The 26,473-nt window shown below is 39.5% G+C and overlaps 1 protein-coding gene across 13 annotated transcripts in view; it reads right to left on the reverse strand.

Annotated features, from left to right (window-relative positions):
* Positions 1–26,473, reverse strand: part of LOC128891111 (protein tipE) — a 67,128-nt gene that overhangs the window by 9,818 nt on the left and 30,837 nt on the right. The window contains exons 3-6 of one of the 13 annotated variants that reach the window (XR_008460751.1): positions 25,225–25,288; positions 23,843–24,028; positions 21,970–22,033; positions 19,408–20,598 (exon numbers count right to left, since the gene is read on the reverse strand). Coding sequence is in view for 5 of the 13 variants with exons in the window: in XM_054150326.1 (XP_054006301.1) it covers positions 10,745–10,826 (82 nt within the window). In the remaining 8 variants the exon portion in view is untranslated. The other 12 variants (XR_008460750.1, XR_008460752.1, XR_008460756.1 and 9 more) reach the window with 12 other exon arrangements.

Raw genomic sequence — 26,473 nt, forward strand, 5'->3', positions numbered from 1 at the left:
GAGATGTTAAAGAAAATAAATCTTCATAGAATTCGTGAATTTGGCGATGTTGCAAAAAATAAGTACTAGTTTAAATTCTCCAAAAATAAGTTTCGGTTGTTTGGAAACAAGTTGTTTGGAAAGTGTCAGCCTCATTAATCTGGTCGTCAACGTGTTAATTTAGAAAAGGCGCCTTCACAAGATCGCTTGCGCGACTGCTTCTTCAGTTCGTCGTCGAGAAAAGCCGTTTCGCGATTCGATTAAATACAAACGATCCCTCTAAGAAAGCTTACGAGGGCCCATCGGGGTTTAGTTCACGAATTAGCGTAAAAAATTCTTAACGAAATTTCGGCTCGTTACTCGATTAAATACCTCTAGGTTCAACGTTTTTAATCCCTAAGAGTTCCACTCTTCCTCTCGCTGCTTCGATTTTGTTTTGGTACATTAAGCTCGTGACCGTTTGCGAGTGGTCTTCAACGAAGCTTGGTCGGAGCTTTCATCCGGCGTTTATATATAATATCATACACTGTAAAGCATCATTAAAGCACCAACTATATACTTGAATGTTTCAGGCTTTTTAGTTGGTACGAATTAAAATCAATTGTAAGAAATGAAAAGACATGAGATAATGAGCTGAAAATAACGAGATTTATGTTAGTATCTCTGAAATTGCTCTTCATTTCATAAAATTAATTTTATTTCATACCAACTAAAAAGCTTAAAACATTTAAAAATATGGGCGGTGCTATAGTTATGCGCTACAGTGTATGCATTGTACATACAATATTATATATACTACAGTATCGCGAGTAATCGTCGACGGGGCTTGTTTCAGAATAATCATCATTCTTTATTAACAGGACACACAGTTCGTCGACGTTCACGCGGCTCGTCGTCGAACATTATAACTCGCCGTGCTGGTTTGTCCTTTTGATTAGAGTTGCAAGCCTGGCAGTGCCCATATATATGTATATATATATATATATATAATTAATTAACGCAACACGGGAGGCAAGCGTCGTTCTTGCATGAATTTACCTCTTTCTGTATATCTTAGTATAGTTGATACCTTTGAAAGGATTTCATTTAAAAAGAACAGAACGCCTACCTCCGCAACCTTATTATCTACTATATCTCTATGGTACCTATGTTACTCTTAAACTATTTTGATTCTCTACGCGCTTATTTCGAGAAAACCGAATAGTTAATCCATTCGTGCCTGAAGTAAACATTCGAGACCTTTTAAAAAGTACAAATTCCAGAAACTATCGTCTTCAGGATGCGAACAGTACCGATTGGTTTGTCCCCGAGGACTTTCTGGATGTATAAATTGGGTACTGTATCTGCGAGTATTTCTTTTTTTTAAGGTAGATTGAAGGCATAAATGAGTTAACGATCGGAGAATCGAACGGGCCTCATTCAGAGTCGACACTGCGAACGAGGCTGTGATTATCGAAGAGATTTTTTCATACGTTGACTAGAAAGCGATTCGACGACGCTCGCTTCGATAGAAATTCGATTTCAAATTGCGCAATCGAGGGGGGGGGAGGACGAAGTGGTGCTCAACGTGTATCATTGTTTTCGATATTAACTTGGGGAATAACGTGGTCTTATGGTTCTTAATCTGAAAATATGAATGTGATAGTCTTTACGAGGAATTAATAGCGAAGGTTGTCAATATTTAATTAGGGTTATCGTTACAGGTCATTGAGGTTAAGAATAAAATACTATATACAGAAGTTTATAGAATTCTATGGACTGTATAGAAAAATATTACGTAAAATTCTGTATATAGAATATTTGTAAGAAATGAATTAATGAGATATTATTTTGATTTTATGAAATGTCATTAGTGTTAAGTAGGTCGTTAAAAACGGGTGAAATTTTATTTTCTTCTGACGTAGAAATTTGATGTAATTCAGACGTATCGATAGCACACTTGTATGGCTTGATAAGCCTCAAAGTAGTCATTTAGATTATTATATAGAGAATCACTTTCTGGCGTGAATGTGTCAATGGTATTTAAACACAGTTCAGTCCCATCACTAGGTGCAACAGATGGTACTCGTGGAAATGAAACTCGTACGATAAGAGGATACCGGTGGAAATGATAAATCAGGTGAAGAAAATTGATATCGATACTGATATTACTCGACTCTTCGTAGCCACCGAATGAGGATTGATTATAACAAAATGGAAAAAAACAATAGATACGATTTTGTAAATGGCCAAAGGAAAAGGTCATAATCAGTGTTTTGAATTCACGTTTAAATAATCTGTTTTTATGAAAAATTAAAAGTAGGAAGATTAAATTTAATGCATGAGGATTGAGGTTTGTCAAATTTTTTATATCAAAATAGCTATGCCTTCTATTTATTAAATGTACCTTTCAACCTTTTAAAATGTATTTGATTCTCTATCGAGAATCAATAACGAATTTGGACAAATAAAATCTCCCCATAAAATCTAGTCGAAAAATTAAAAACAATCTTGGGTATTATCACAAGGAGTAGTAACTTACTAGCATTGAATTTTTTCTATAACGTTTAAGTGGCTCGATGAAAAATGTTGGAACTCACGAAAGCAACCAAAGATGCAATCAAGCTAGAAGTATTTTTACTCAATCTAGATTTAAGGGAAAAAAGCAATAATAAGGAAAGCATTGTTCACGATTCCCAAGCCTGCATGCCAGTATAGTTAACATGAAATGATTTAGATAGAGATTTCCTTCATCGATCACTGCTATGTTCACCAGTGCTCGAGATGAAACTACATCCTCGACATCAAAGGAATTGATCGTCCAACATATTCAAAAAGTGGTCAGAAACAGGCAGCACGGAGATGACAATGGACCATAACAACAATAGACAGATGGTCGGTAAATCTTTCCCGATTACGTGTTAAACATGCACTATGGCACCAGTTTCGAGACCTTCGTTTCGAATTATATGTTTCCGCGTGCTCGCTCGTGTGGCAACTGTGGCTATACAAATTATTTGCATGCCAGGACGAATTTCAGTGGCTCCGAAACCCGCCTATGCGCTGGCGAATAAAAAGAAACACGCGAACTCACGAACCACCGAAGCATAAATGTCAGTGGAAAGAAGAGAAAGACGGAGATACGGGAAGCCAGAGAAAGAAAAAAGGACTCCAGAATCATTGCACACTGTTCCAGCGAGGGATTATCGCGTGCAAAAATATTTTCGACCGGATTTTGCTTACTTTGCCTTCTCTACTTCCCAATGAGCTCGTTTAAACGTTCGCCTCTTGGGATTCAACATTTTTTCTAGACAGGAAATCTCGACTTTTTTCTATTTTAAATTATTTCATTTTATTGTATTAGATTGAGATTCAACTGGATTATATAGAGATCGAGAATTTTGTTTTACAATTGATCCATGCAACAAATAGTTTTTTAAATATTTCCTCTAGAAATCATGATAATTGCTTTTGAAGATAATCCCTCCTACCATCAATGGATCAAACAAACGTTCACATGCTCAATTTCAGAGCAAGTACTTCATAAATCACATCTCAAACTCTCAAAAACAAGTGTTCCCTAAAAACCTCTAGATAAATAATGCATTTCAACCCAGAAAATATCCAAACTATCGATAAAAGACTCGACTAAGGTTTCCTGTCCCGTCAAACCTCCCGAGCCAGCTGAAAATCGCAACAAAGATTGATTGTTCTCGAAGCCAGGGTTGATTGCCTCCCCACCCGCCACGGAATCGCCCGGTTCAAGTATTCACACCGAAGATTGGAAAGTTTACAGACTGCAAACCGTAGATTTGTCGCGTTCAGTATTCAAGAGATCTCCGTCGTCCGCGAATCCGCGAATAATCGACGTTCTGCGCGTTGGGTGACGTTAATCGATGCTTGGAGTTTTCTGGCGAATAGAAATTTGAATTCCTCGGCTGCGTACGAGTGCCTCTTCGTAATATAGGTCGAAACCTTTGACTCGTAAACTATCGTACACTGTGGCAAAACGCGTTCCGTGTGGAGTGCTGTTTTTTGCATTTCCAAAGTTTTTTCGTTACGTTCGACATATTTCGAGTATGCCACGTACGCTGAAACTGGCTTCGCAACCTCCTGGTTTTGGAAATGTTTGGAATAACGTGAATAGCTTTGAGAGGAAAGAATATGTATAATAATTAACGTGTAGAATATTTTATGGTTTACGTAAAAATTTGATAAAGAAAACTGGCTCGCGTGTAAAAGTAAACGAAAACCTACTAAGTTGTTCTAACTTGTATATTCTAATTGACCCGTTCAATGAAAATATAATACAAATACAAAATACAAAATACAAAATATAATAAAGAAACTGCTACGAGAACTTTGAGGACTTTCGCGATTAATCGATAGGCTTCTTGTCGGTTCTCAACGATGTCAGGTCACACGGTGAAACATAAGCCTAGCCAAGTTTTCACAAAACGCTGTCGCGAGATAATATATCGTCGCGTGCCCCGGGCAATTCCTTAATGTTGCATAATGCCTGTAATGGCAACAATTACGTTCCTCTGCGAATTTTACACGCGAAAACATGTCTTGCAATGCTGCACTCAAAAGTACTTAATGATCCACTGGTCGAATTATTTCCTTGCCCTCCTTTCTTATTCTCATTTACCGTTGGTCTCAATGGCAGCCACGTTGCAGGAATTTTTGTATTCGTGTTTGTTTTAGAGGTTTTTAATATTGTACTATTATACTAGGTCCTGTTTGTTGATAATTGACAGCCATTAAATTGAACAATTAAGTCAAGAATTTGGAAAAGGATTGTTTAATTCTCATTAACACTTCAATTATTTGGAATCTCATCACCGATTTCTGGACGCCAACGAAACGGTAAGAATTTTAGATGATTCGCAAGGCTTCAGACATCGATTTCCTTTTTTTCCTCCCGATAAACGAATTTAAATATCTTCGAGGAGAGACGAGCTCGAGAAAACCAATTTCTGCTCCCACCGTCGATGTCCTTTTTTTCGTTCATTGTTCCGCCCCGATACTCAAAGTTATCGAAAACGAGGACGACGCGATGCCGACACCTCCTTACAGTTCGTTTCGCGATACCATGGCGTTCTCTTTGCTCTCTAATTTTTTGCATTCCTCCGGAATAATGACCTCCCGGTGGCAGGAAAATAAATTGGCTGTCGAGAGGCCTATGGTCGTAACGATCGATTAACTTTCGTCCCATTTTTCCAGACTCCTTCTACCCACCGTTCTAACTTTGTGACCCATGACTTTCACCCTAAAGTGGCCTTACTCATTGTCAGCCACATTCTGTAAAAGGATAGATTTTTTCCTATTCCTTTGAATATTGCAGAAGTAACTCTGATATTACAAGGATGTTGAACTTTGAAGCGAGTTTCAATTGTAATAAATTAGTCAATCAAAATATTTGATAATTAATAAGTTAATTAGAAGTCTTCTAATTTAAAGTATATTACATCCTAAAATTTTCATATTCAGAATATACATCAGTTTTCTATCGTTACAACTACTGAATTTATTTTCCATTAGGTATTCACTTAGGAATGTAAACGTTCCCAGTTAATGTATCGTTAAATGGAGTTAGCGTATTATATATGCAGTTCAAAATTATGTGTTTATCTTGATTTTCGCGTAATTCGATGGACTAACAAGATTTGGGTGCTTGGAAGTTACAGTGCAAGCAGGGTAACTAACCAACTTCCCTTGCCTTTGGTTTCAGTACTGAAGTTCACGCTACGTGAAGCTGCGTCTTACGAAATGCCGAAGCATTTGTTGAAATCTCGGCGGTTCAGCTGCCACGTACACGAACACTGTACAAAACGATCGATTTAATTCTTGGATACGCGGTCATTTTCCAAACACGTTCGCGCATTAATTCACGCCCATTCACCGACGAGGAACGTGTACTGAAATTTTTGTCGACAAAGAACGCCGTATTTACATGCCCCTGGAAAAATGGCGAGGTTTTCGAACGCCTTAAAAATCGAGGAAAAATTCCGCCAAACGATATCCTCGATGAAAAAAGGTTAAATTAGACAGTTTAAAATAATTTCTTCCTTCAAAGGAATTAATTTTTTCAATTTGAAATTAAGTATCAATGAGTCTCAAAGCTCACAACTCTTGAGAAAATAAAAGAACATTTTTTCGAATAGACAAGCAATTCTTGATTCGTTCACAAAGCGAACATTGAATTTATTTATAAACGTTTTGAACCTTCGATCGATAACTTAATCAACCCAAGATTCGACTGGAATTTTTTATTTTTTGTACAGCAACTTGTTTCCATTACTTTTGTCTGGGATAGAATCTTCATTGTTTTATTTGTTAACTCTCAGAACCTGAATACTTTCATACAGTAAGAAAATATATCTTTCGGAGACGTTTAATACTATAAGGCTTTTTGATTTTTCAGGACGTCTTGGGGTAAAACTACTCCATTACATTTTAATGCCTCCAGCAATGTTCTCTGACTTAGGCTTTCATTCATGATTCCATTCGCTCGAAATTATTCCGAGGAATCCTTCGTCTAGAAAACTACGGTGTCGTAAAATGTTTATGAACGAAATGGAGGAACGTAAAAATCCGTGGATGACGAGGGATAGCGACGATGATAAATCAGACAATGAGACGAGCGTGATATAACGAATCGTGGACTAAAAGTCACATAACTCTGGATTAATTTGTTTACTTGTAGATACTATGTTATAGTTGTAGTTTATTATATTAAGAAACTACATTAACCTCCTTCCATTCATCCATAATGCCACGCACCGTCGATTGCCTTACGTGTTCGACGTTTAAACTTAATTCAAACTTAGCACTCCATCGCGGTAGCGATTCAAGCACCACTTCGCCTGGTGCTATTGAAATTCCACGAGGTCCGGCAAAAAGAGCGAGCTCCGCTCAGCATTCCAAATCGTAATTGGCGTATTATGGCGGCATGTTTTGACGCAATTGGAGCGTCACGGTTCCGCCTGGTCGTGGCGCAGCGAATAATAAAAGTCGACTTTTTTTTCTGCTTACTCGCTATCGAAAGTTGCGGTATCAACAATCTCGAGCAGAACCGCGGACTTCCCTGATTCTCTTCGTTCTTGGCAGGTTTCCATGCGCGCGTACACGTGCGCAATCCCTCATGTACACGCGTATGCACACAACCTCGCCTCACGAAGTAATATGCAAATGAACATAATCTCTAAAAGGTCGAGAGTCGAGACGTTTTTTCGTGGCGTGCAACCCCCTCGATGCGCCTGGCCACGTGAATTCTCGAAAAGTGCTGACCAGTGTTCTTAGCCTGGTAAACGACTTGGTGAATTTTTCACCTAAATCGGGAATATGTTTCTCGTGAATGGCAAACTAGGTAGCCGGCGAGATTATCATGCAAATCGAATTTTTCAAGTGACGATCAACCTTCATTGCGAATCGAGAATAATATCTCAGACGCGCGCCTTTTTTCAGAAATGAGAATGAGGTGGTGAAATTGTAATTAAATATCACGTTGAGTATCCTAGAAGCATTTATATGACGTAATTAATGCTTTGAGAATATTCTAGGTGAGACGAAAAAATAAAAGACAAGCAGGTAAACCTGCTTAAGTTGTTTTTGCTCTTAAAGCTAAACGCACGTATCCATCGTTCAAACAGCGCAGTATTCTGTATAACTTTGGCATTTATTTAAACTCTGTACGCGTATAAAATAAAATTTCGTGAGGAGAGGATTCTTCATGGGAAATATGGTACTTTTAAGTTAAATCGACCGTAACCCTCTAACAGCCTCTCGCGACCTAATAAAAAATAAATCTTAAGATAACTTTCAATCTTCTTATCGATCTTTCGTTCAACTAACCGGGCAGTTATGCATTTAAACTATCGCCATTTACAGTATCTCCCTTACTTCGTAACCTAACTTCTAAGTAATAGTTTCGAGGACATTTCGTCCATGTATGTTGTATTCTCTTTACACAAGGAAACGATCCCTCGCTTTTTTTCGATACACTTTAGTCGAATCGCATTCCTGCGCGATCCATCAACGTCAAGGGAAGTTCGTGCACATTGTATCTACAAAACACCACCGGTATATCAACGATATATTTGATTGCAATACACGTAGTATCCTGTTCTTTAAGTAAAAACAAAACCACTTTCTCGAACGAGTCTTGTTGAACAAGAGTTGATTTTTTGATGTTAAAGTAAACGCGAATGGAACCTTATCCACGCTTGTAAATATTATAAGACTATACGAGGGTGGATATTTCACGTGTTACAACGCATGAAACGAGATTGACACCGATGGTCTCTTTGTCGAATAAACTTTTCACTTATTGTACGCAGTATTGATCATCGAGTTATGGTGCTAATCTTTTGCAGTTTATAATATAAAATTATTTCTTCGTGTTTACTTCACTGACCATCTTTGATTGAAAACAAATATTTACAAAGTTCTAGGCCAAAGGTGTTAGCGAATTACGAGTATTATACCAATGGTACAAGAAATGTTTCTAGGCCGTTGTTAGGCTATTGTTTAAAGCGAACGATGATTTTTTCGATCAAGAAAAAAATTATTTGCAAAAATTAACGAGTCACTGATTTTTGATCGATGGAATTTCTTTAGGGTTGAAAAGTAAATTTTTTCTGACAAAGTCTTTCCTGAATGACCCACTTCCCCGATCGAGGAAAAATCGTTTGAGAGTTGCTGGGACGGGGACCGATCCCATCAGCAGCTAATTTTCTCGTCGCTGAAAGAAACTGCTCGTGGAAGACCAGTTTCCCTTCAGGCCTTTTCACCGCCGTGGACAAAAGCCCCCTGGCAACGGGCCGTCGATCAATCTGCTGGGACTTCCGTCGACGAAGTTACATCGTTACGAGAGCCGTTTACATTTCCTTGGCGAAGCATGCCCGTCCCGTAAACGCCACGAACAACAACGGCAATCGATTACCGCGTGACATCCGGCTGCTTCGAGACATCAAACGTAATTGCTTGACTGGACGTTCTCGTGGCGGCATTGATTCGTGCAGCTGGAGCATACCTCGATGTTGATCAGGCTATGCACACAACGTTTGAACGCCACACGAACCGCTATGGCAAAATGCCACTCGAAACGGCCGCTCCGCGTGGGACCTTCGAAATTAATGACGAGACGGTGTCATTTTGGTGGGAGTTTTGGTGATGATCGAACATGATTTGGACGAATAAAATACATACGTGGTACCATTGGGAAAGTTTTTGACAGTTGCCATATCGGAGACCATTTTATGGCGAGGGAAGTCTGATGCAAGCTTTTGAAGAATTCTATTTGAAGAGCAATGTATAGTCTGTTAGAAGTATTTATTTAATTCTCTATATTGAATGTATTTATGTTCTAATGTTGATTGACGTTCATATTTCAAGGTTTATCATGATTGTAGTATTTACTTAGGGAATTAAACAAACCCTTGGAACAGACTGAATTTTCTTTTGAAAATTGAGTAATGTAGAATTTACTGTCGAACGAGAAACTATGGTCAGAAGCATTAATTGAATTTGCCAAGGTTATACTTGCTCAGTTAGAGATCGAAAATGGTAACTGCCAAGGAACGTTCTCACGTTGCTTCAATTTTGCAAGGAACACTGGCAACGAAGGGTGACTGGCAATTTGTGACGTTGACGTAGTTTGATTTATTTAAGAGACGAAGGGTACAAGTAACGTTTGCTAACTTCCGAGAGAAATGGAATTTCATTCATTCAAGATGTTTGTTTAAGCTAAGATGTATACGTGTAGTCACGCCGCGTTACCATAGGCGTAACGATGTCGCTTTTTGACATTTCTTCTCTCGAATTGAAGCGTTACTGTCTCTGGGTCGTTACATATTTACGAAACTGTCACTTGGGCCCTTTATCTCTCTATTATAGTAGTAGATCCACGACGGCCCTTAGGGGTTCGAGTTCGTAGAGAAGGAAGAACGTTTTCTTAGTAAACGTTAAGTAAGACACTTGAGAAGAACGTTAGAATCACCTGTTCGGTGTACGTTAATATCAACGAGTATATTCCTGAGACGCAACCATTGAACTGGCTGTGCACGAGCTCCCTGTTTCTTTTTCCGTCTTTGGTCTTTGTCGTTAAATCTTAATTTCCTGCTACGGCTGTCACGCTGCTAGCGTTAGCTGCGACCGTTACCTAAGCGACCGGTTCCGTTTAAAAAGCCACCGAAGTAGAATGAAACGGTAAGGCTCGCTGCAAATCAGGATCGACTTAAGTGCATCCGCGATGGGCAACATCTCACGGGACAATCACGCAACGAATTACGGAAGAAGGTAGCTTCTACGAGGCTATACGTTACAATCTCTTCATTTAAAATACCGTCATTTAAAATAGTATAATAAGGCTACATCAAACGCGCCCAAGTCTTTGCACAATAATATAAATGAAGCAATAATATCGTCTCTACCAATCCACGTAATTGAAGGATTCACTGTACCTAAAATCGTGGTTCGAATAAATTTCAAACCCGAAGGATCGTTCCTTGTTTCTGTACCTGCTGGCATGCTCCTTGCGCGGTGCTGAATGTATATGTTTTGTGTGTGTGTGTGTGTGTTGGTTTGTGTGTATGTGTATGTGTGTATAGGGTGCTAGTGAGAGGGCGGGGTCAGGTGTAACGTACAAGGTGCGATGGTTTCGAGATGGGAAATGGTTTTGAGGTCTGCACGGCCGAGGGCAGGAGAATTAGGACAGAGTGGATGGGGCCTAAAAGTCGGACTGCGACGTGGCCAGGGCACTCTCGGCCGTTTCCTCGCGTCGTCATAAGGGCCTCGTCACCTCCCCGCACTCGCAATGCGTTGGATGACCTCGACGATCCACGCGATTGCTTATCGAATGGTCGCTGAAACAGAGAGAAATTTTTTTATTATTTTCTGTTCTAGACCCGCCAGGCCTAGAATTTTACATTTATTTATTTAGATGGGGAAAAAGCTATTACTGTACAAATATGTAAAAGTTACAGGATTTTTATATGTATATTTGCATCGATAAAACATTCTCCTTGATCAACTTCAAAAAGCAGAGTGTGCTTCGTATAATTTTACGTAACATTCATTTTTAACTCACAGCCATGTTTAAACTTATTTTTATCAAGAAAATCAATCGAATCAATGAATAATTCTGTTACACAGACGTGATAGCAACTATAAAAATTTTCATCGATAGACGAAGCACACCTGATACAAAGCTGTTGTTTACACAGCTGTTGGCATCATAAATGCGCAAGATACATGAAATTTCATAACAGGAAATTTTACAAGTTAGAAGTTACGATACAATGTGCCGTGTCTCAAGTTCGGACCTTTATTAATTTATAAAGTCATTTTCCTGCTACTGGTCCGATATTACGAAAGCAATTTTGGTAGTTGGAAACACGATGCACCGTATGGTTTGCAAAGTTAATATTACCCGTATTATTATTTCCGGGATAATTATCGATAACGGAAAACTGTGAAAATTCTGGCTAACCTCTTGTCTGTACTGTACTTCAAATAAAACGCGTACGCATATTAATAAACAACTACCGACAACCAGCGATCATTACTGAATTAAATAATTATAGAATATGTTATGATTAGTAGTTACTAGTGAATAAACGTGTGTTGTTGATAATTGATAAATTATCAGTTCATAAATTAGTTTGTTCCTTTTTTCCTCCAATTACAAAGCTAATAGTTGTATATACTGATAATAGTTGTATAGGCATTCATATGACCTCGATAGTTTTAGACCTTTTTCTAATCTCAATATTAAACTCTACCCGATACCGATTCGCGCAAAATGTCCCTGACATCTCCCCAAAAACCTGTTAGTAACACGTGTACCCCTGTCCCAAATATGCGAGCCTCTATCTCTGTAAGATTAAATTCCCCGAACAATGCGATCCACTCGTACAAAATGCAAATAATCCTCCTCATCGCTGGCAGTCGTGTCTCGTAAGGGGCCGCGAGGAACAATACGTTAGACTCTCCACTCATACTGCAAAGGGATCAATTTCTGCGAACAATGGCTGGGCGAAACGCGAATAATTTTCTATGCCGCGATCCCGCGGATAGTCCAACCGTCTCGACAATGGAGGACGAAAGCCCGTGGATCCTGGTCGGAATTAACTTTCGCCGCTGTCTCGGCCTTGCCAGCTCTCTAGGATCCCCGTCGATCCATTCGCCAACCTCGAAAAAAATGCCTCAACCCGAATTCCGTGGATTGGTTCGCCTGATTACGCTCTAGGCGAAGAATAGAGGTTGGCCAAACTGCGGCTACAAAAGGGCCATTGTCGAGAATTCGAGAGCCAACCGCGATCTCGCGTTCGGCCTCTCGTGGAATCGCTGCTGCGAATGCCAGTCGGCCTCGAGCACGTGCATAGGTCCCAAGAATATTGCATATTCATATCCGAACGTTTCATCGCGATAAGACGTTCAATGGCTCCTTTGTGGCCGACGGATGTACACGCCGCGGTAGGATTTTATAATACCGCCGAGAATTACCGTTTCGAGGAGAGGGAAACCACTGGAGGGATTGTGGGAGGATAGGATTGAAGGATGGAAGGGTGATCGGAAGAAAAAAGAATGGGGTGGAAGAAAGAAAGCGGCCGTAGGAATAGAACGCTGGTAGCGATTCAGCGGCGGCACTGTAAAAAAAATTCTGAATATGATGTTACCATGACCTACATCGATGCGACTGTGAAAAGAACAGCGAATACAGGCCGGGCCATTGTCAGCGGCTGCGGACCGATCGTATCTGACGTACCAACGAAGCTCGCGCAGTAGTTACGGCCTGATAATGGTCAGACAACGACGCTTCTGTCCAGTCGCGTGCTGGGCCTCGTTATGCGGCGCATTGGAATTTTTAAGTTATTTACTCGCAGCTGTGTGCACGCCTGGGAAAATAGTTACGGGTGAATTCGTTCCTCGAGTTGTCAGATTTTAATGGGCTTTTTGACTAGTGTCGCTTTTGTTTGCAGTTTAACACTGCATACAACAAGTAAATAATAGTAAAAAATATAAACTGATGCTTCATCTGTAAAGAAGACAAAAGAACTGTGTTCATTTCCAGCAAATTTTAATAAATTCATTAAACAACTATTTATTACTAAAAGTGTACCAGTCTTATTCACCCTTGCAATAAATTCTTCGACTTCGCGAGTCGAGAGTACAACCCCAATCGTACACGTACGAAACTTTTGCCATAGTTAGTCGCAAGCGTTTAGAGGGATTCGTTTTAAACCGACAAATACAGTAGTATGAGGTCGGCCGTAGATGGCCAGTAGTCACGGCTGTTTATGATCAGACCGCGGATATACCTCGATACCATTGAATCGATAACGAGGGTCATGGCCATGTCAATTCCCTTCTATATCTCTTATTAAGTCGCATGCATTTTCTAGCGGGATTTTCTCGAATTTTAATCATCGTCAGTATTGAAAAATTTATGAGTCGATTTGCACAACCTGCTCCATTTACCTTTCGATCCTACATTGCATACACGTAACAAGGCCTCTGGCATATCGTAACGATGATTAATTCGTTTCCACATTTCTAAATTCAAGGAAATTTTCTATTTATCTGTAAATAAAATTTAAAAAAAAAAAGTACATGTCCATTCGTGTATTATGAATACACCTGATACGATTTTAAATTTAATTGGCATGTCATGCTTTTCATTTTTTGTACATCATCATTTTTTTGTATTAATTTCATATTATATTTATAATTACAAATAATCTTTTCTTTTTATTTAATTGTTTCAAGATTTATCAGATAGATTTATCAAATTTATAGTCAGGCAAAGGCATAAGTTGAAAATCGCGGCAGTCGGTGCACCCTGTGGAAAATGGAATGGTTAATAATCGATTTGCTTGAAGAGAAATTTCATTAGCGACGGAATGCGGAAGCAATTTTAGCGAAGCACTAAAACGGTCGTTCTGTTCATTTAAATTTTTTACAACGCCGTAGGGAAATATAAGAATTAAAAGAAACTCGACTAGGCAAAATTATAATTCCATTGAATTTCAATGTGCGTCGAACGTTAAAAATGTTAGTATCCTGCAATCATTGAAAAGAAATTGGTAAGAAAAGATATGAAATTAGGATAAGATCAATATTACGTAACTGTCCTGTAAGTGTGAACGTGTCAAGTGTGTAAGTGTACGATTCGTTTCAGGTTCCAAGCAGCTCCTATCAAAGTATCGATTTCCGTGAACGGAATTTCCATTTAGCGCGAAATATGGGCGATATCGATTCGCTCTGGCCCTTCGTATTTTTACAATATCACGCAACGAAAATATTGCCGCGCATGCAGCATGATACCTGGCCAGGTGTAATTACAGCGGCAGTTTCGGTTTACCTTCGGCGGAACGAATCGTTCGTGACTGTCGCGGGACCCAGTTGATCGATCATGGAATAGTTGCATTCTTTTCCCCCATTGGCGTGCAGTTACGTGTCAACATTATTACATCGGCAAGCTTGGGACAGTCGTGTGTTATTTATTCGAGAAGAACCGCGCTCGAATCTGTTTACAGTAATTATCCAAGGGGAGAAAAGGCAGGAAAGTGAGCGGAGTTCTTGAAATTATATATCGTGACACTTGGCGATCAGTAATCTTCGACGTCTCCATGATCAATTTTCTACGTTTCTTTTACGGTCAATGAATTTTTTAACGACTGATAAGGGAGTTACCGTATTCATGTCGTCGGTGCCTGTCACGTAGCTTTACCGACACTAATACGAAGGATAAGATGGAAACGACAATATTTATGGGTCTTCTCTGGTACGTCATTCGTGTTTCTTATTACTCTTTAGATTAAATTTATGTTTACTTCGCCATGACGTAGCACGATAATGGCGGCATCCGTCTTCAGATAGAATAATTTACGAACATCGGCAGAGGAAAGTTCGCGGCTTGAGATGTAGCTTTATCAGGCCTGAGCACTTTATCTCGCAGACGATATTTCATTTCATTGAAATACTTGACTATCTACCTTCTACGTTTATGGGCTGGGTATCCTGTAAGCCCGCAGGCTTCAGCAGTTTCGCAACATCACTCTACCCTTTTCGCGTGTATATTAATATCTTCGAGGAAGTCGAGATGAGCAGTGACCTAACTGTAGCACAGTTAAATGAATTCGATAAAAATGTGGCACCTAAGCAAACTCTAACATCGCAAAAAGTGATTTAATTTCGTATTCACGCTAGACGACATTCAAAATGTAATCGTCCTCAGTTTACCTTGATTAATTGTAAGTTCCCCTACAGACAACCTCGGTGAATCTCTGTTCACCTCGGTTAATTAAAAGTAAACCTCGGTCAACCACCAGTCAGCCCCGGCCAGTTTAGTTAAATCAATCTCCAATCAACCTCAGTCGCCTTCGTGTAAACATCTCAATGTACTGCATCTAGTCACAAGATGGTATCTATCTATCAATCAAAGGAAATAGAGAATCGCTCATCCTCTGACGAAACCTAACGCTTTTCTGTAAGCTTTCTCAAATAAATAAAAAGTATCACCGTTACATCTCCTTGTACGTCACTTTTCACGTACTCGTATAAATTGCATCTTTGGAGTCCAAGCGCGTCGTATCAATTTAATGTATCTCCATTTCGCAATTACCCCGTCACGGTTATTTGTCGTACCGCAAGCATTCGATTTGGGAATCCAGTTCGGCGATTCGACGGGGATTTAATCCTGTAGATGGATCCTCGTGTACAAGGATGGTCGTTAAATTCGCCTGCGACCTTTTCAGAATGTCGACGCAAGCTATACAGCCGGTTAACGTGGAAGGAGAGAACAAACACGACCCCCTTACAGTCGTCGCGTTTTGTATCCTCGACGGAATTGAAGTTATGATTACGAGCGCCGCGGTTCCGAAGGAAATAAATTTTAAAGTCGGTCCCCGCGACGCGTACGACCTACCCACGATATTGGATCCGTTCGGCGCGCGGCGTGCACGTATTTAATAAGGCCTCTTGTGGGCGGACGCTGGCTGGAGGTGTTTCCAGAATTTGATTTTTACAAGGTCAAGGACACGACATTCCCCTTGTCCCAGACGTCGTTATGCCCGTTATTCACCAGCCCCGCCACCGCGAGGACTCGACTATCCCCTTTTACGACTCGTGAAAGTGATACCTCGTGGAAAGTGGTTTTTATTTTCCTTAACGATTCTTCGTCTGAAATGCATGCACCTTCGAGTACTGAGTAACGATAATGCACGAAGATAGAACTATAAATTCTAGGTTCAATTTCACACGAACACCGCGGTACAAGCCACTGGTCGTGTACATCAGCTGCGACCCTTGCCTTCCATCTATCCAGCTTATCCTAATCTATCGGATTTTCGGTGAGAATTCCGAGAACGATGGTCCCTTAATTTAATAGAAGCTCCCAAATATATCGAACACTTCTAAAAGGAGAAACGATATCTCTAATTCATATCCAAGGAAAGATATCGCTATCTAAATCGGTATTCGTTCTCTCAGACCTTGAATCAAGACATAAATTTACAAAAATAGATCTCAACCTCTATTCTAGGTTTCCATGAGGTGCATCGTATTCTATGTTCAGAATTGAAGAGGTTATTTATTCAGATGAAAGTGAAAGTAAAAGAAGAACGTTCAAAACTCTCGATCACAACAGTTGTGCAATCCTGCCAGAGACTTATAGAGTTTCGCTCCCCGCGATTCGAGATACCATGAAATGGCATCGAAACCCATCGCTACTTCCACCTATACAAAACAGTTGCATTTGGGTATTGAAATCCAAGAGCCTCGGCGTAAGCAAGATAAGAAACGACATTGCCCACGGAACGAGCGAGCACGAACTCGCACAAAAGGATATTCCGTTTCGCGGTGTGCAAAGTTTCCTCCGTCCACACCCTCCCAGTTACCAGCGGGCGTGTAACGCGAAAAGTTCACCAAACACAAACTCGCCAAGGGGGTGGAATTCTATCTCGATGTAGGAAGGTGATTGTCCTTGCCCTTCGTTGGTTACAAACACGGCAATCGGGGAACATGAAAGCTCGCGTGACATCACGAATTCAACCCTTACGTCGACACCCCCGAAGATTCACGCTGCGCCGTTAACCAGGATGCTCGGGTATTCATCATGGAATTTCGCGTACTATGAATGGGGAATTATCTATTGTTAGGTCTAGGCACCAAGACTCTAAGACAGCAACTTCCATGTTACAACAACATCTCTTAAAACTCGATCAGCGATTAAGCTGAGTTTTGGTCCTCGAGAAATTCCGTGTTCGACGCACACAGGTCTCCAATTAAATCGCAGTCCAAGAGCTTAATCTCCGGATCGCGGTATCAATACCACCACCATGTTTACATCCTCCTTAGAACAAGGAAGTACGAGGTGAGTCTCGATATCGTATCGCGATATCGCCGCTTGTTTTATTCAGCCTGCGTGACTCGTTCCCCGTCGAGAATCTCCAAGGTACACTTTGCTCATCCCCCTTCCTTCGTCTTTCATAAATATTCAGGGAGAGACGAAAGTGATCCATCCCTGTGAAATTTTTCAGCCGTAACCGTTCCCGCGTTTTAACAGGACCCTGCAGGGCGTCGCGGAAGACGGAATCGGTTTGAATCAAATTAGAGAATCCCCGTGCTACGTCGACGTTTGGGACAAAGCGAGGCCTCGAGAGATTTTCAAATGGAGAAAATTTAGGTTACACGGGCTGCAGAATGTTACGTGCGCGGGACGCTGCGAGGGACACGAGAAGATCTTGGTTAGGGATAATGTAAATCCTTGGATGAGATCCCGGACGAAAAGGTTGTTTCAGTTGCCTCTTTTTAATGAGAAAATGTCGCGAGAGGACGAAACAGTGTAATGTCTTGTCTCTGGGCTAAAAGGGAAACAACAACGGCGTACGAACGACGTGTTGGCTGATGAAAACGCGTTCACCCCTTCGGATCCGTGTTCTTTCCTTTGGGTAAAAAGAGTATTCCTCGGTTGGCAATTATGTGCTCGGGAAACTTTGGGGGATGGTTGATAAGGACACGGTGAAATTATGCGAAAGATGAAACAGTCTTAGTTTCCAATTATGTAAAAAGGACTGGTGCTCCTTCGAGACGTCGAGTTTGACGGATTATGACTGATCGTCCGACTGATTATAATGGTTACAGTCTACTCTAAACTTTGTGTAATTCATCTTCTGCTTTCTGGTGGAGTTTGCACGAGATATATCGAAATTGGATTACCGTTTAAGGATAAAATGATAGTTCGTAGCTGTTGAATAAACACTTATGTGTATAAATATATTTTGTTACTTTAATACAGGGTATCTATATGTTATTAATCAAGTTCAATTTTAATTACAATTGGAGCAACACATATTACGCACACGCATGGATCTAATACTTGTGTGTTTAGTTATCAGATAGTAAGATAGTAAGCTCCATCAATGTTTATAATTGATTTCCTCCAAAACGATGCCCCGTACAAAAATCTTTAATAGCACTCGTCCAAATGCGAGCAGTATACTGGAGTGGTGGGTATCAAGTCGACCATCGATAAGGGCGCAAAGGGTATCTCCTACTTGGTGGCAACAATAAGAGGGCAATTCGTTGGACAAAAGCGTCACGAAATCTCGTAGACAATAGATCGAACAATAGGAGTCCCCCCTCTTTTCTGTCATATCAGCATCTGTTCAGTCCGCGCGCGTACACGGTCCTATCGGTGTGACCATGCAAGCGCAGAAACGGGCGACTTTTATTCTCGATAGAAGAATCGTCGATAACGTGCGCCCGGTCCTGGGGTAAAGCACTGGCGAGGATCGATACGTCTGTCCGTGCTTATCCGATATTCTGCTTGCGGAATCGAACGGGATGGTTGCTGTCAGTTGGATTACCGAGGTCCACGGGGTCAGCTTTAGAGATGAAGAACAAAAGAATATGGATAATGACGGAGCGATAGAAATTAATTCAGTACGAGTGAATACCAGTTGGGGTTAAACTATATTGTTGATGTGACGTGATGCATACTATTTAAATTGAGTGAATAAGAGGCAACTTTCGATCTGTGACGAATGAAATGAAATGCTCGAAAATATATCTATAATGTTAAGATATGTAAATTGCGGTTCTATCTGGGGACAATTTCAATTTTTCTAAGAACGTTGAGACAATTTCCAGCCATAGCAAGACTTTAATAGAGATATACTTAACAAACTACTTTAATCATACCAAGAATGACTACAGTGAAAGTACAGCGAAATAGTTTCTGTCTACTCGGACGAAAGGAATGTAAATAGAAGAGTTTAGCTTACTCGTGTAGATGTAGATTACGAGTTTGTGACAACTATCGTATTTCAAAGTGCTGGCACGAGCATAGTATCGTTAAAGTAGAATAAAATGGCTCATGAATGAGAAGAAAAAGATTTAGAGTGTCAGAAGTCTGAGAGAACTGAACAAAAGCAGCCAACAGTGATACGCTCCAGACGGTGAGACAACTATAGCAAACAGTGATACACATAGTGGAATAGAAGTGAAAATGAATAATTGAAAGAGAACGAAACAACCTTTGTGCTTTAGATATACCGGTACAATGTTTCAGATCTACGATTAGAGATTTTGAGAAATACAGGAAGATATGAAGTCAAGAAAATCTTACCTTACCGACATCAGCGACAACTTTATGAACTTGATCAAACGATAAGAAAGGATGAAAATGATTAATGGATTGTTCAAATATATAAAATAACAAATACAATGCTTAATTGCTAGGAATCATTCGTTTAGTACAGCAACTCAAGTTATTTAGTCGAAGGTCTGAAACGTTCCATTATGGACTTTTATGACTCTCCGATGTTTTAAACACGACAAATTTCAAATTCAATTTTCAATTTCAAATGTATTTATATTTAATTAATTGTAATAGACTAATAAAATAAATTACGAATCATTGTCCTGAATCAGCCACTTCTTCAACGTAAAATTGAACGTCCCAATAAAATGAGATTGAATTTAAAAATACTTCTCATTCATTTTTATCAAAGTACCCTCAAACTCCATTTCATCTAGCACCCATAAAAACATAATGCACCACTTGTAACATGAACAAATCGAATCGGTACAGAATGAAATACTTTCAAAAGCCTCGAATCAGCTTCAAATGCTCATACAAGATAACTAACCATGGGCAATATTCAAAACGCAAAATTGAAAGCAATTTACACACAATAAAAAAAAAAAAGAAAAACAGATCAAACAGTAGATTAATTGGATGAAACTGATCGCCACACGTTATGTCTGTACAATTCGTTTATTATATTCAATAATACATTACATACAGTCGTTCAAGTATATGCGCGCCATTCGTCGATACGTTTCCTCCCCTTTCCTCGTCCCTGGGAAGGAGGCCACGCAGGAACGCGGTCGTCAGAAATTTGCATTTTCCAACTTCCGCGCGAGAACTTTCAAGCGAGGCTCGAATTTTCACGGTGGCCGTGTTCCGGCTGCAGCCGTGCATCGCATAGCTTCTGGTAAATCGCAAAAAGATAATCCCCAGCTCGTCTATGCGTCTCGATCTCCATGCGCGTTAATGAAATTGGCGAGGACTTTGATCCTCGAGCAGACGTTTCCCCGGCGCCGTGCGCCGTCGGATTTTTCCCATCGCTACGAGGACCGGGAAATTGATCTGGTGAGAAAAGGAAAATGCGTTCCACCGATTTCGTCTGTACGATTCGATTAAAATTGGTACCCGAACGCGCAGCGATGCAAAGCACAGCGAAAACACAGTCGACGAACACACCACGCGTGCTGGATGCGTGTACTATTTGGAGCTGAAGAGAATTCACTTGAAGTATATTATTGGTAAAAGAAAAGATCAGTTCCGAGTTGAGAAGAATGTGGTAGTATGGAATATGGGCAGTCGGTTTCTTAGTAGGGGTTCAGAACTGATCTTTCTTTCTCCCTAGAGTGCATTAGTGAAGACGCATGTACTGCTGGGAGCTGAAAAAAAGTTGATCGAGATATGTTGTGTGTAGAAAAAAAGATTAGGCCTGAATCGAGAGCAATATGGTGCCATGAGTGAATAGAATGTGGATTTCTTGGTAGATCTGACCTAATACTAAACACAATCCTTTTCAGGATTGATCTTTCTTTCTCCCTAGAAGACATAAGTACCAGTCTATGATTTCTTTGATAGTTGTAGTTTAAAAAGACATTCGAATTCAGCAGATAATGGCTGACACATTCCTTCGAGAATCATTTTTTTCAACTCCCAACAGTAGACAACTCCATTGTACCATAAATGTGCAAAGTGACATCGATGACAGATGCGTGACTCTTAATATTACTCTCGCCAGACATTCGACTCGCAGCGCTGTTTAAATCTTACAAAAATGGAAACGGTTATACTATATCAATAGCTTTCTTGTATATTGTAAATGCTCGAAAAGTGAAAACTAGAATAGAAATAGATCACGCTTAGATAGTATCAGAGGTATTATTACAACTGTCTAGATTTTTGGCCCCGTGTAAATGAACCAACTTTCTCTGCGAAGTTGTTGCATGCGTTATGGGTTTTTCCAATGTCTGTCAATTAAGAATATCTAATATTTTTATTCGTATGGTTACAGAACTGTAGTATAATACGTGCAACTTTTAGTAGTAGTCAAATGTGCATAGAACTTTAATCAAGCAAAATCTGGATTTAGTTTGGAGATGACGTTTATTACCAATTCAATTTTTATGGGAACATTTACTTTAATAGAACAAAGAATTAGACATACCTGAAGTTTATTATACTGGTTACATATTTCTATTATTCTCCAGGTATTTTATAAAGAGTATCAATGTTGAAAACTTTCAAAACAAATGTGTACCAGAAGTAACGAATTTCGAGGCCCTGTTGTAACGCATGCAAACTGCCCGTCGTTAAAAATGTGCCCTGAGCTTCATGTTCGTGTATTGGTGCAGCATTATTCGAATTGTGCCAGTCAAAACGAGACAATAAAACATGGAACGTGATCCCCGATTGCTTACCGACGCGACGTTGCTCGACACGTGCTCGCAAGTCGTACGTTTTTGGCAATGTCGATGGAAGTAGCTGAAAAACAAATCGCATCAGTAACTCGAAAGGCTTTGGCACGATACACGGACACACACTTAAACAAAACTGCCGACCCATCCAACAATTTTTCAAAGAAGCAATACACACGATTTTATCGATCGACTCGATCGCACCGTGATCTCTTTTTTTCTCAGTCGATTAAGTGGACCAAGATTTCGATGTGCACAATGCGTCAGACTTATTACTTTCTTTTTTTCTTACAAAGCCACATACGTGAAAAATGTTCGCACACGTCGATTGACAACAACCACTCAACACGCACGTTACAAGCAGCAGGGTGATCAGAAAAGTTCGTGCAGTTTCCTCAAATTAAACACTTTTTCGTGAATCATGTGGAATTATTTATGAGGTTTATTTAATGGAATACTTGGAAAGTGTTAAGTAGTTCTTTAAATTAATCTTATTTGAGTAGCAATAGTAGAAAGGTTTTAAAACTAAATAAACGTTGAAAAAAATCCTAAGAAAATCATTTTTTAAATAAATCCTTCAATTAAATATATTTTCTTTTCTCGAAAATACAGTCAGTCACAAATATCTACATACATCGTATAAGTTTATCATCGACTTTGTCGTATATTTATTAAACTCATTTACGAAAAAGCACACAAAATATACGAATTACGATGGAGCAAAAACGTACATTAAAATATTAGAGATATATTACAGTATGGAAAAATTCTCCTTATCGTTAATGTATATATATTACATCAATATTTTATTGGTCCTCTAATGACAATACGTATCATTCCTTTGGCTCACCATGTGATATTAAGTATGTAGATAGATGTAGACTCTTGCAACCGACTATAAACAACATCATTTGTCCTACGTTTCTGACAACGATCAAGTTCCTCGAGACCTACAAGTAGAAACATTAAACCACGAATCGGTTGTAACGCGACCTGCATTCAAGTTGCACCCTCGATCATTAAGCCAAACGCGAATTGCACTTTCGCTATTAAACCGATCGCAAGCAATTTAGTCACGAGCACTCAGTCGTATTTAACATTAATCAAGCCATTGCAAGTCGAAGCTCGTGTTTACATGGCCTAGATGTACAAGGTAGCCCGCAACGAGTGGCACAGGCCAGAACGTAACGAGTCTACGTGTAAAAGTAGATTGGAAAACATAGAACAAAACTTTCCGATATTATATTCCTTTTGCTGGGAAAATCGATTCTGACACTGTTTCGCGCACGCGTTTCTTTTGAAATTCAGTTTCGGGATTACAGCGTAATATTTTGTTTAATTTTACTATATTTATCTAAAGAAAAATGATGGTGGAAGAGCTATCATTACTTTCACATCATCGAAAAACTTCCAAGTACACTTTCCTCCCTACATACATATTTATATTTACATCACGTTAAAATATCCTCCTCAAGTAAATCCATATGAATAAAATATTGTCCCCGCTTCTCATGAAGCATTACAATTCAATTCGGAAATGAATTTAATAAAAATTCTCGATTGTAATGAAGACAAGCTTCCACGGACTATCAATGCATGTAAACAGGCACGATATCAAGTTCAAGTGCGACAGAATAAAGCGACAGTCTCGTTTTATTCCGGGTTTTTGCCGGAGCATTGATTTTATCGTTAAAAACTGCAGGAACTTTTTTGGCCAGCCGATATAATATCCCGAAACGTGACAGCTGTCGGCCGTCGAGGAAACATTTCGCACTCCCGTCGTTGGAAACGTTCCATCGGCGGAATTTAAAGACTTCCCGGGACATTGATACCCCCATCAAGATGAGAATAGTAGAAACTCTCTCGCAATACGTACGGGACGAGCCATTTTCGTGTCTCGTCGATGGCTCGTGGATTTCGTATGCCCGATATCCCGACAATCAGTGGTACAACACACAAGCTTTCATCAGCGATAAGCAAAAATTTCCGAACAGCCTTTCACGTGGTCGCCACGCGTTGGCTCGATAACGAACTTCTCAATCAAATGGAACAATGGACCTTGCTAAAAAGAGAAACGCACATTAGACGATTGACAAACGCGCCGATGGGATATCATTTCTTTTTAACCAGATTCGTGTGATTTTATTTTATATTGTTTGGACGAATTGGGTTGTAAACAGAATGCATAAATTTGAAACGAACTGACATTTGAGTTTGGACATTTTTTTAATTAAATTTCTTCTAATAAGTGTAACTTAAGTACAATATTAAAATTATTATTGTTAACACGTTAACAGCGTCACTGGAGTGTCCATACTTGTATATCTCAAACCAGATATTTGTTTCGATACGAGTATTCGATCATTTTCAATTCCTACTTTTCGAACCAGAATATGGTCGCAGCTTATTCCCCATTCATTTTCCACTTTGTGAATGTAATTGGCACTCCGAATAAAGTGATCGAATTTTTCAGTCCAGAGGGAAAGGATTAAACAAATATCACAGGCGGCACACTTAAAAGCACATAACGTATTTACGTAACGCTGAACGTATTAAGGCCATACACAGGGTGTTTCTTTTAGAATAGGTGGCCAAATTTTGAAAATGCATTCCATTTGTCTCGAGGGTGCAGAAAGTTCTATAAACGCGTCGAGTATAGAAACGTTTCCATCCCGAGTTACAACCATCTAAGTGAAGATTAATCAGAGGTCTAATGAGAATTAAAAAGAAAAACATGAAATATGCACGATGATGAATATTTTTTTTTTTTAAACAATTTAAACCATTGTTAAACTACAACAATTTATTTTTTATAACACGAATCTGGTCCAAAATAAGACAATAACAGGACTTGAACTCTGATAAACTAGTATCGATAAAAATAAATATGAATCTGTTGCTAAACAATTTTCTGAGACAATTAAAAACTCTGGCAAACGAGTGACGATAAAAGTGAACACGAGTCTGATGAGAAACGTCTCCGAACTAACGCGTGCTCGTAGAACATTCGTTGATTCTCAGAGCGAGTATTACAACCGAAACATTCGAGCAACTATATCGAAAACACTCTGTACACAGCTGGAACGATTCTCTGCTTGGAATCGGGGCTTGGTACGCGACTCTCTCTCTTTTTTTTTTGTTTATTTTCCCATTTTTGTTTGCAACGCACACGAAGCTTGTACATACGTACATATTCACTGGACGAGACAAAACGAATTCACAAAACGTGATACTCACACCGAGCTGGTGTATACTCACACCGAGTTTAACAGTGACGTTCTAATCGCCGATATGTATGTTGCAGAATTTACATAACTCGATTCTGAAAAGAAACATTAACACAGCATGTAATCTTGGGTTGAACATTAAATGAGATAGAGGAAACGAGAGAGAAACCTCGAAATTAGAAGAAAGATAGATTAGTCGCTTGGTACAGGTGAGATTAGAATTTTACCGTATTCGCATAATTTTACGATCATTATAATATATATTTATAAATCTAATGCTTGGTGAAGGCCATTATGATGTGTACTATTTCCAAGCATTTTGTTATAGACATTACATTAGAAAAATTAGAGATTTATTTAAATTACTTGCATGGATTAATGAGTGTTGAAAAAATTTTTGTTCTTTAACTATTTTCATAACATTTTCTAGTAATATTTACAAGTATTCCATAACTCATTTATGAGATGTTCAAATACTTTTCTTCGTATTTCTTCATTGTAAACCGAAAACGAATGGCGCGTTTTCAATTTCGTCTGCAAACTAGTAGTTTTATTCTTGATCACCGATCTCAGTAAGCGGGCCATTATTATTTCTCTTCGCTTTGCATAATTTCGTGTCGTTCCGTAAATTTATTCCGAAACGTCGACAAAACGGGGCACCGCGTTATGCAAATAAATTCACGTGGTCGCTAACGATTTTTAACCGCGTGTTAAGCCGACACCGAGTTGTCGATGCATGCGACAATGGAATTTGATTGATTGGAAACCCGGTTGAATAACGAGCGACAGTTTTTTCTCCATCGTTTGATCGCATTCTCAATCGCGATTCTGGGACATCGTTGGAAAAAAAGGATGTCGCGTAAAATCGAACGAAGAAATATTGTTATCCAGTTTTGGCATAAACCAGTTAATATAAATCCTCCTTTGAAATTTATTCAAATCTATGGTAAAGCACTTCTAATGCCACCTGTACCGCCCAATGTATTTTATAACCAAATTGCTTGGAGTGCAAAGAGTTAATATGCATAAGACAATGGCGACGAAAAAAACACCGGATTTCACAGTAAACTTCCACCTTTCCCTCTAAGCTCACTACGTAATCGACTGAATAATTTTCTAAACTGTCGAGTAAGAACGAGATCCTATCCAGGCTTGTCCCAGCAAACGTAGTGGAATTTACGAAACGGGCACGAAAATTACAGGGCACGCGACGATTGCATCGCATTCTTTCACGCAGAAACGAACCTATGTCTCGAAAACGTGAAGGTCGACGTTATGTA

Source organism: Hylaeus anthracinus, unplaced genomic scaffold, assembly GCF_026225885.1.
Source record: "Hylaeus anthracinus isolate JK02 unplaced genomic scaffold, UHH_iyHylAnth1.0_haploid 12001, whole genome shotgun sequence".
Classification (NCBI taxonomy): domain Eukaryota; kingdom Metazoa; phylum Arthropoda; class Insecta; order Hymenoptera; family Colletidae; genus Hylaeus; species Hylaeus anthracinus.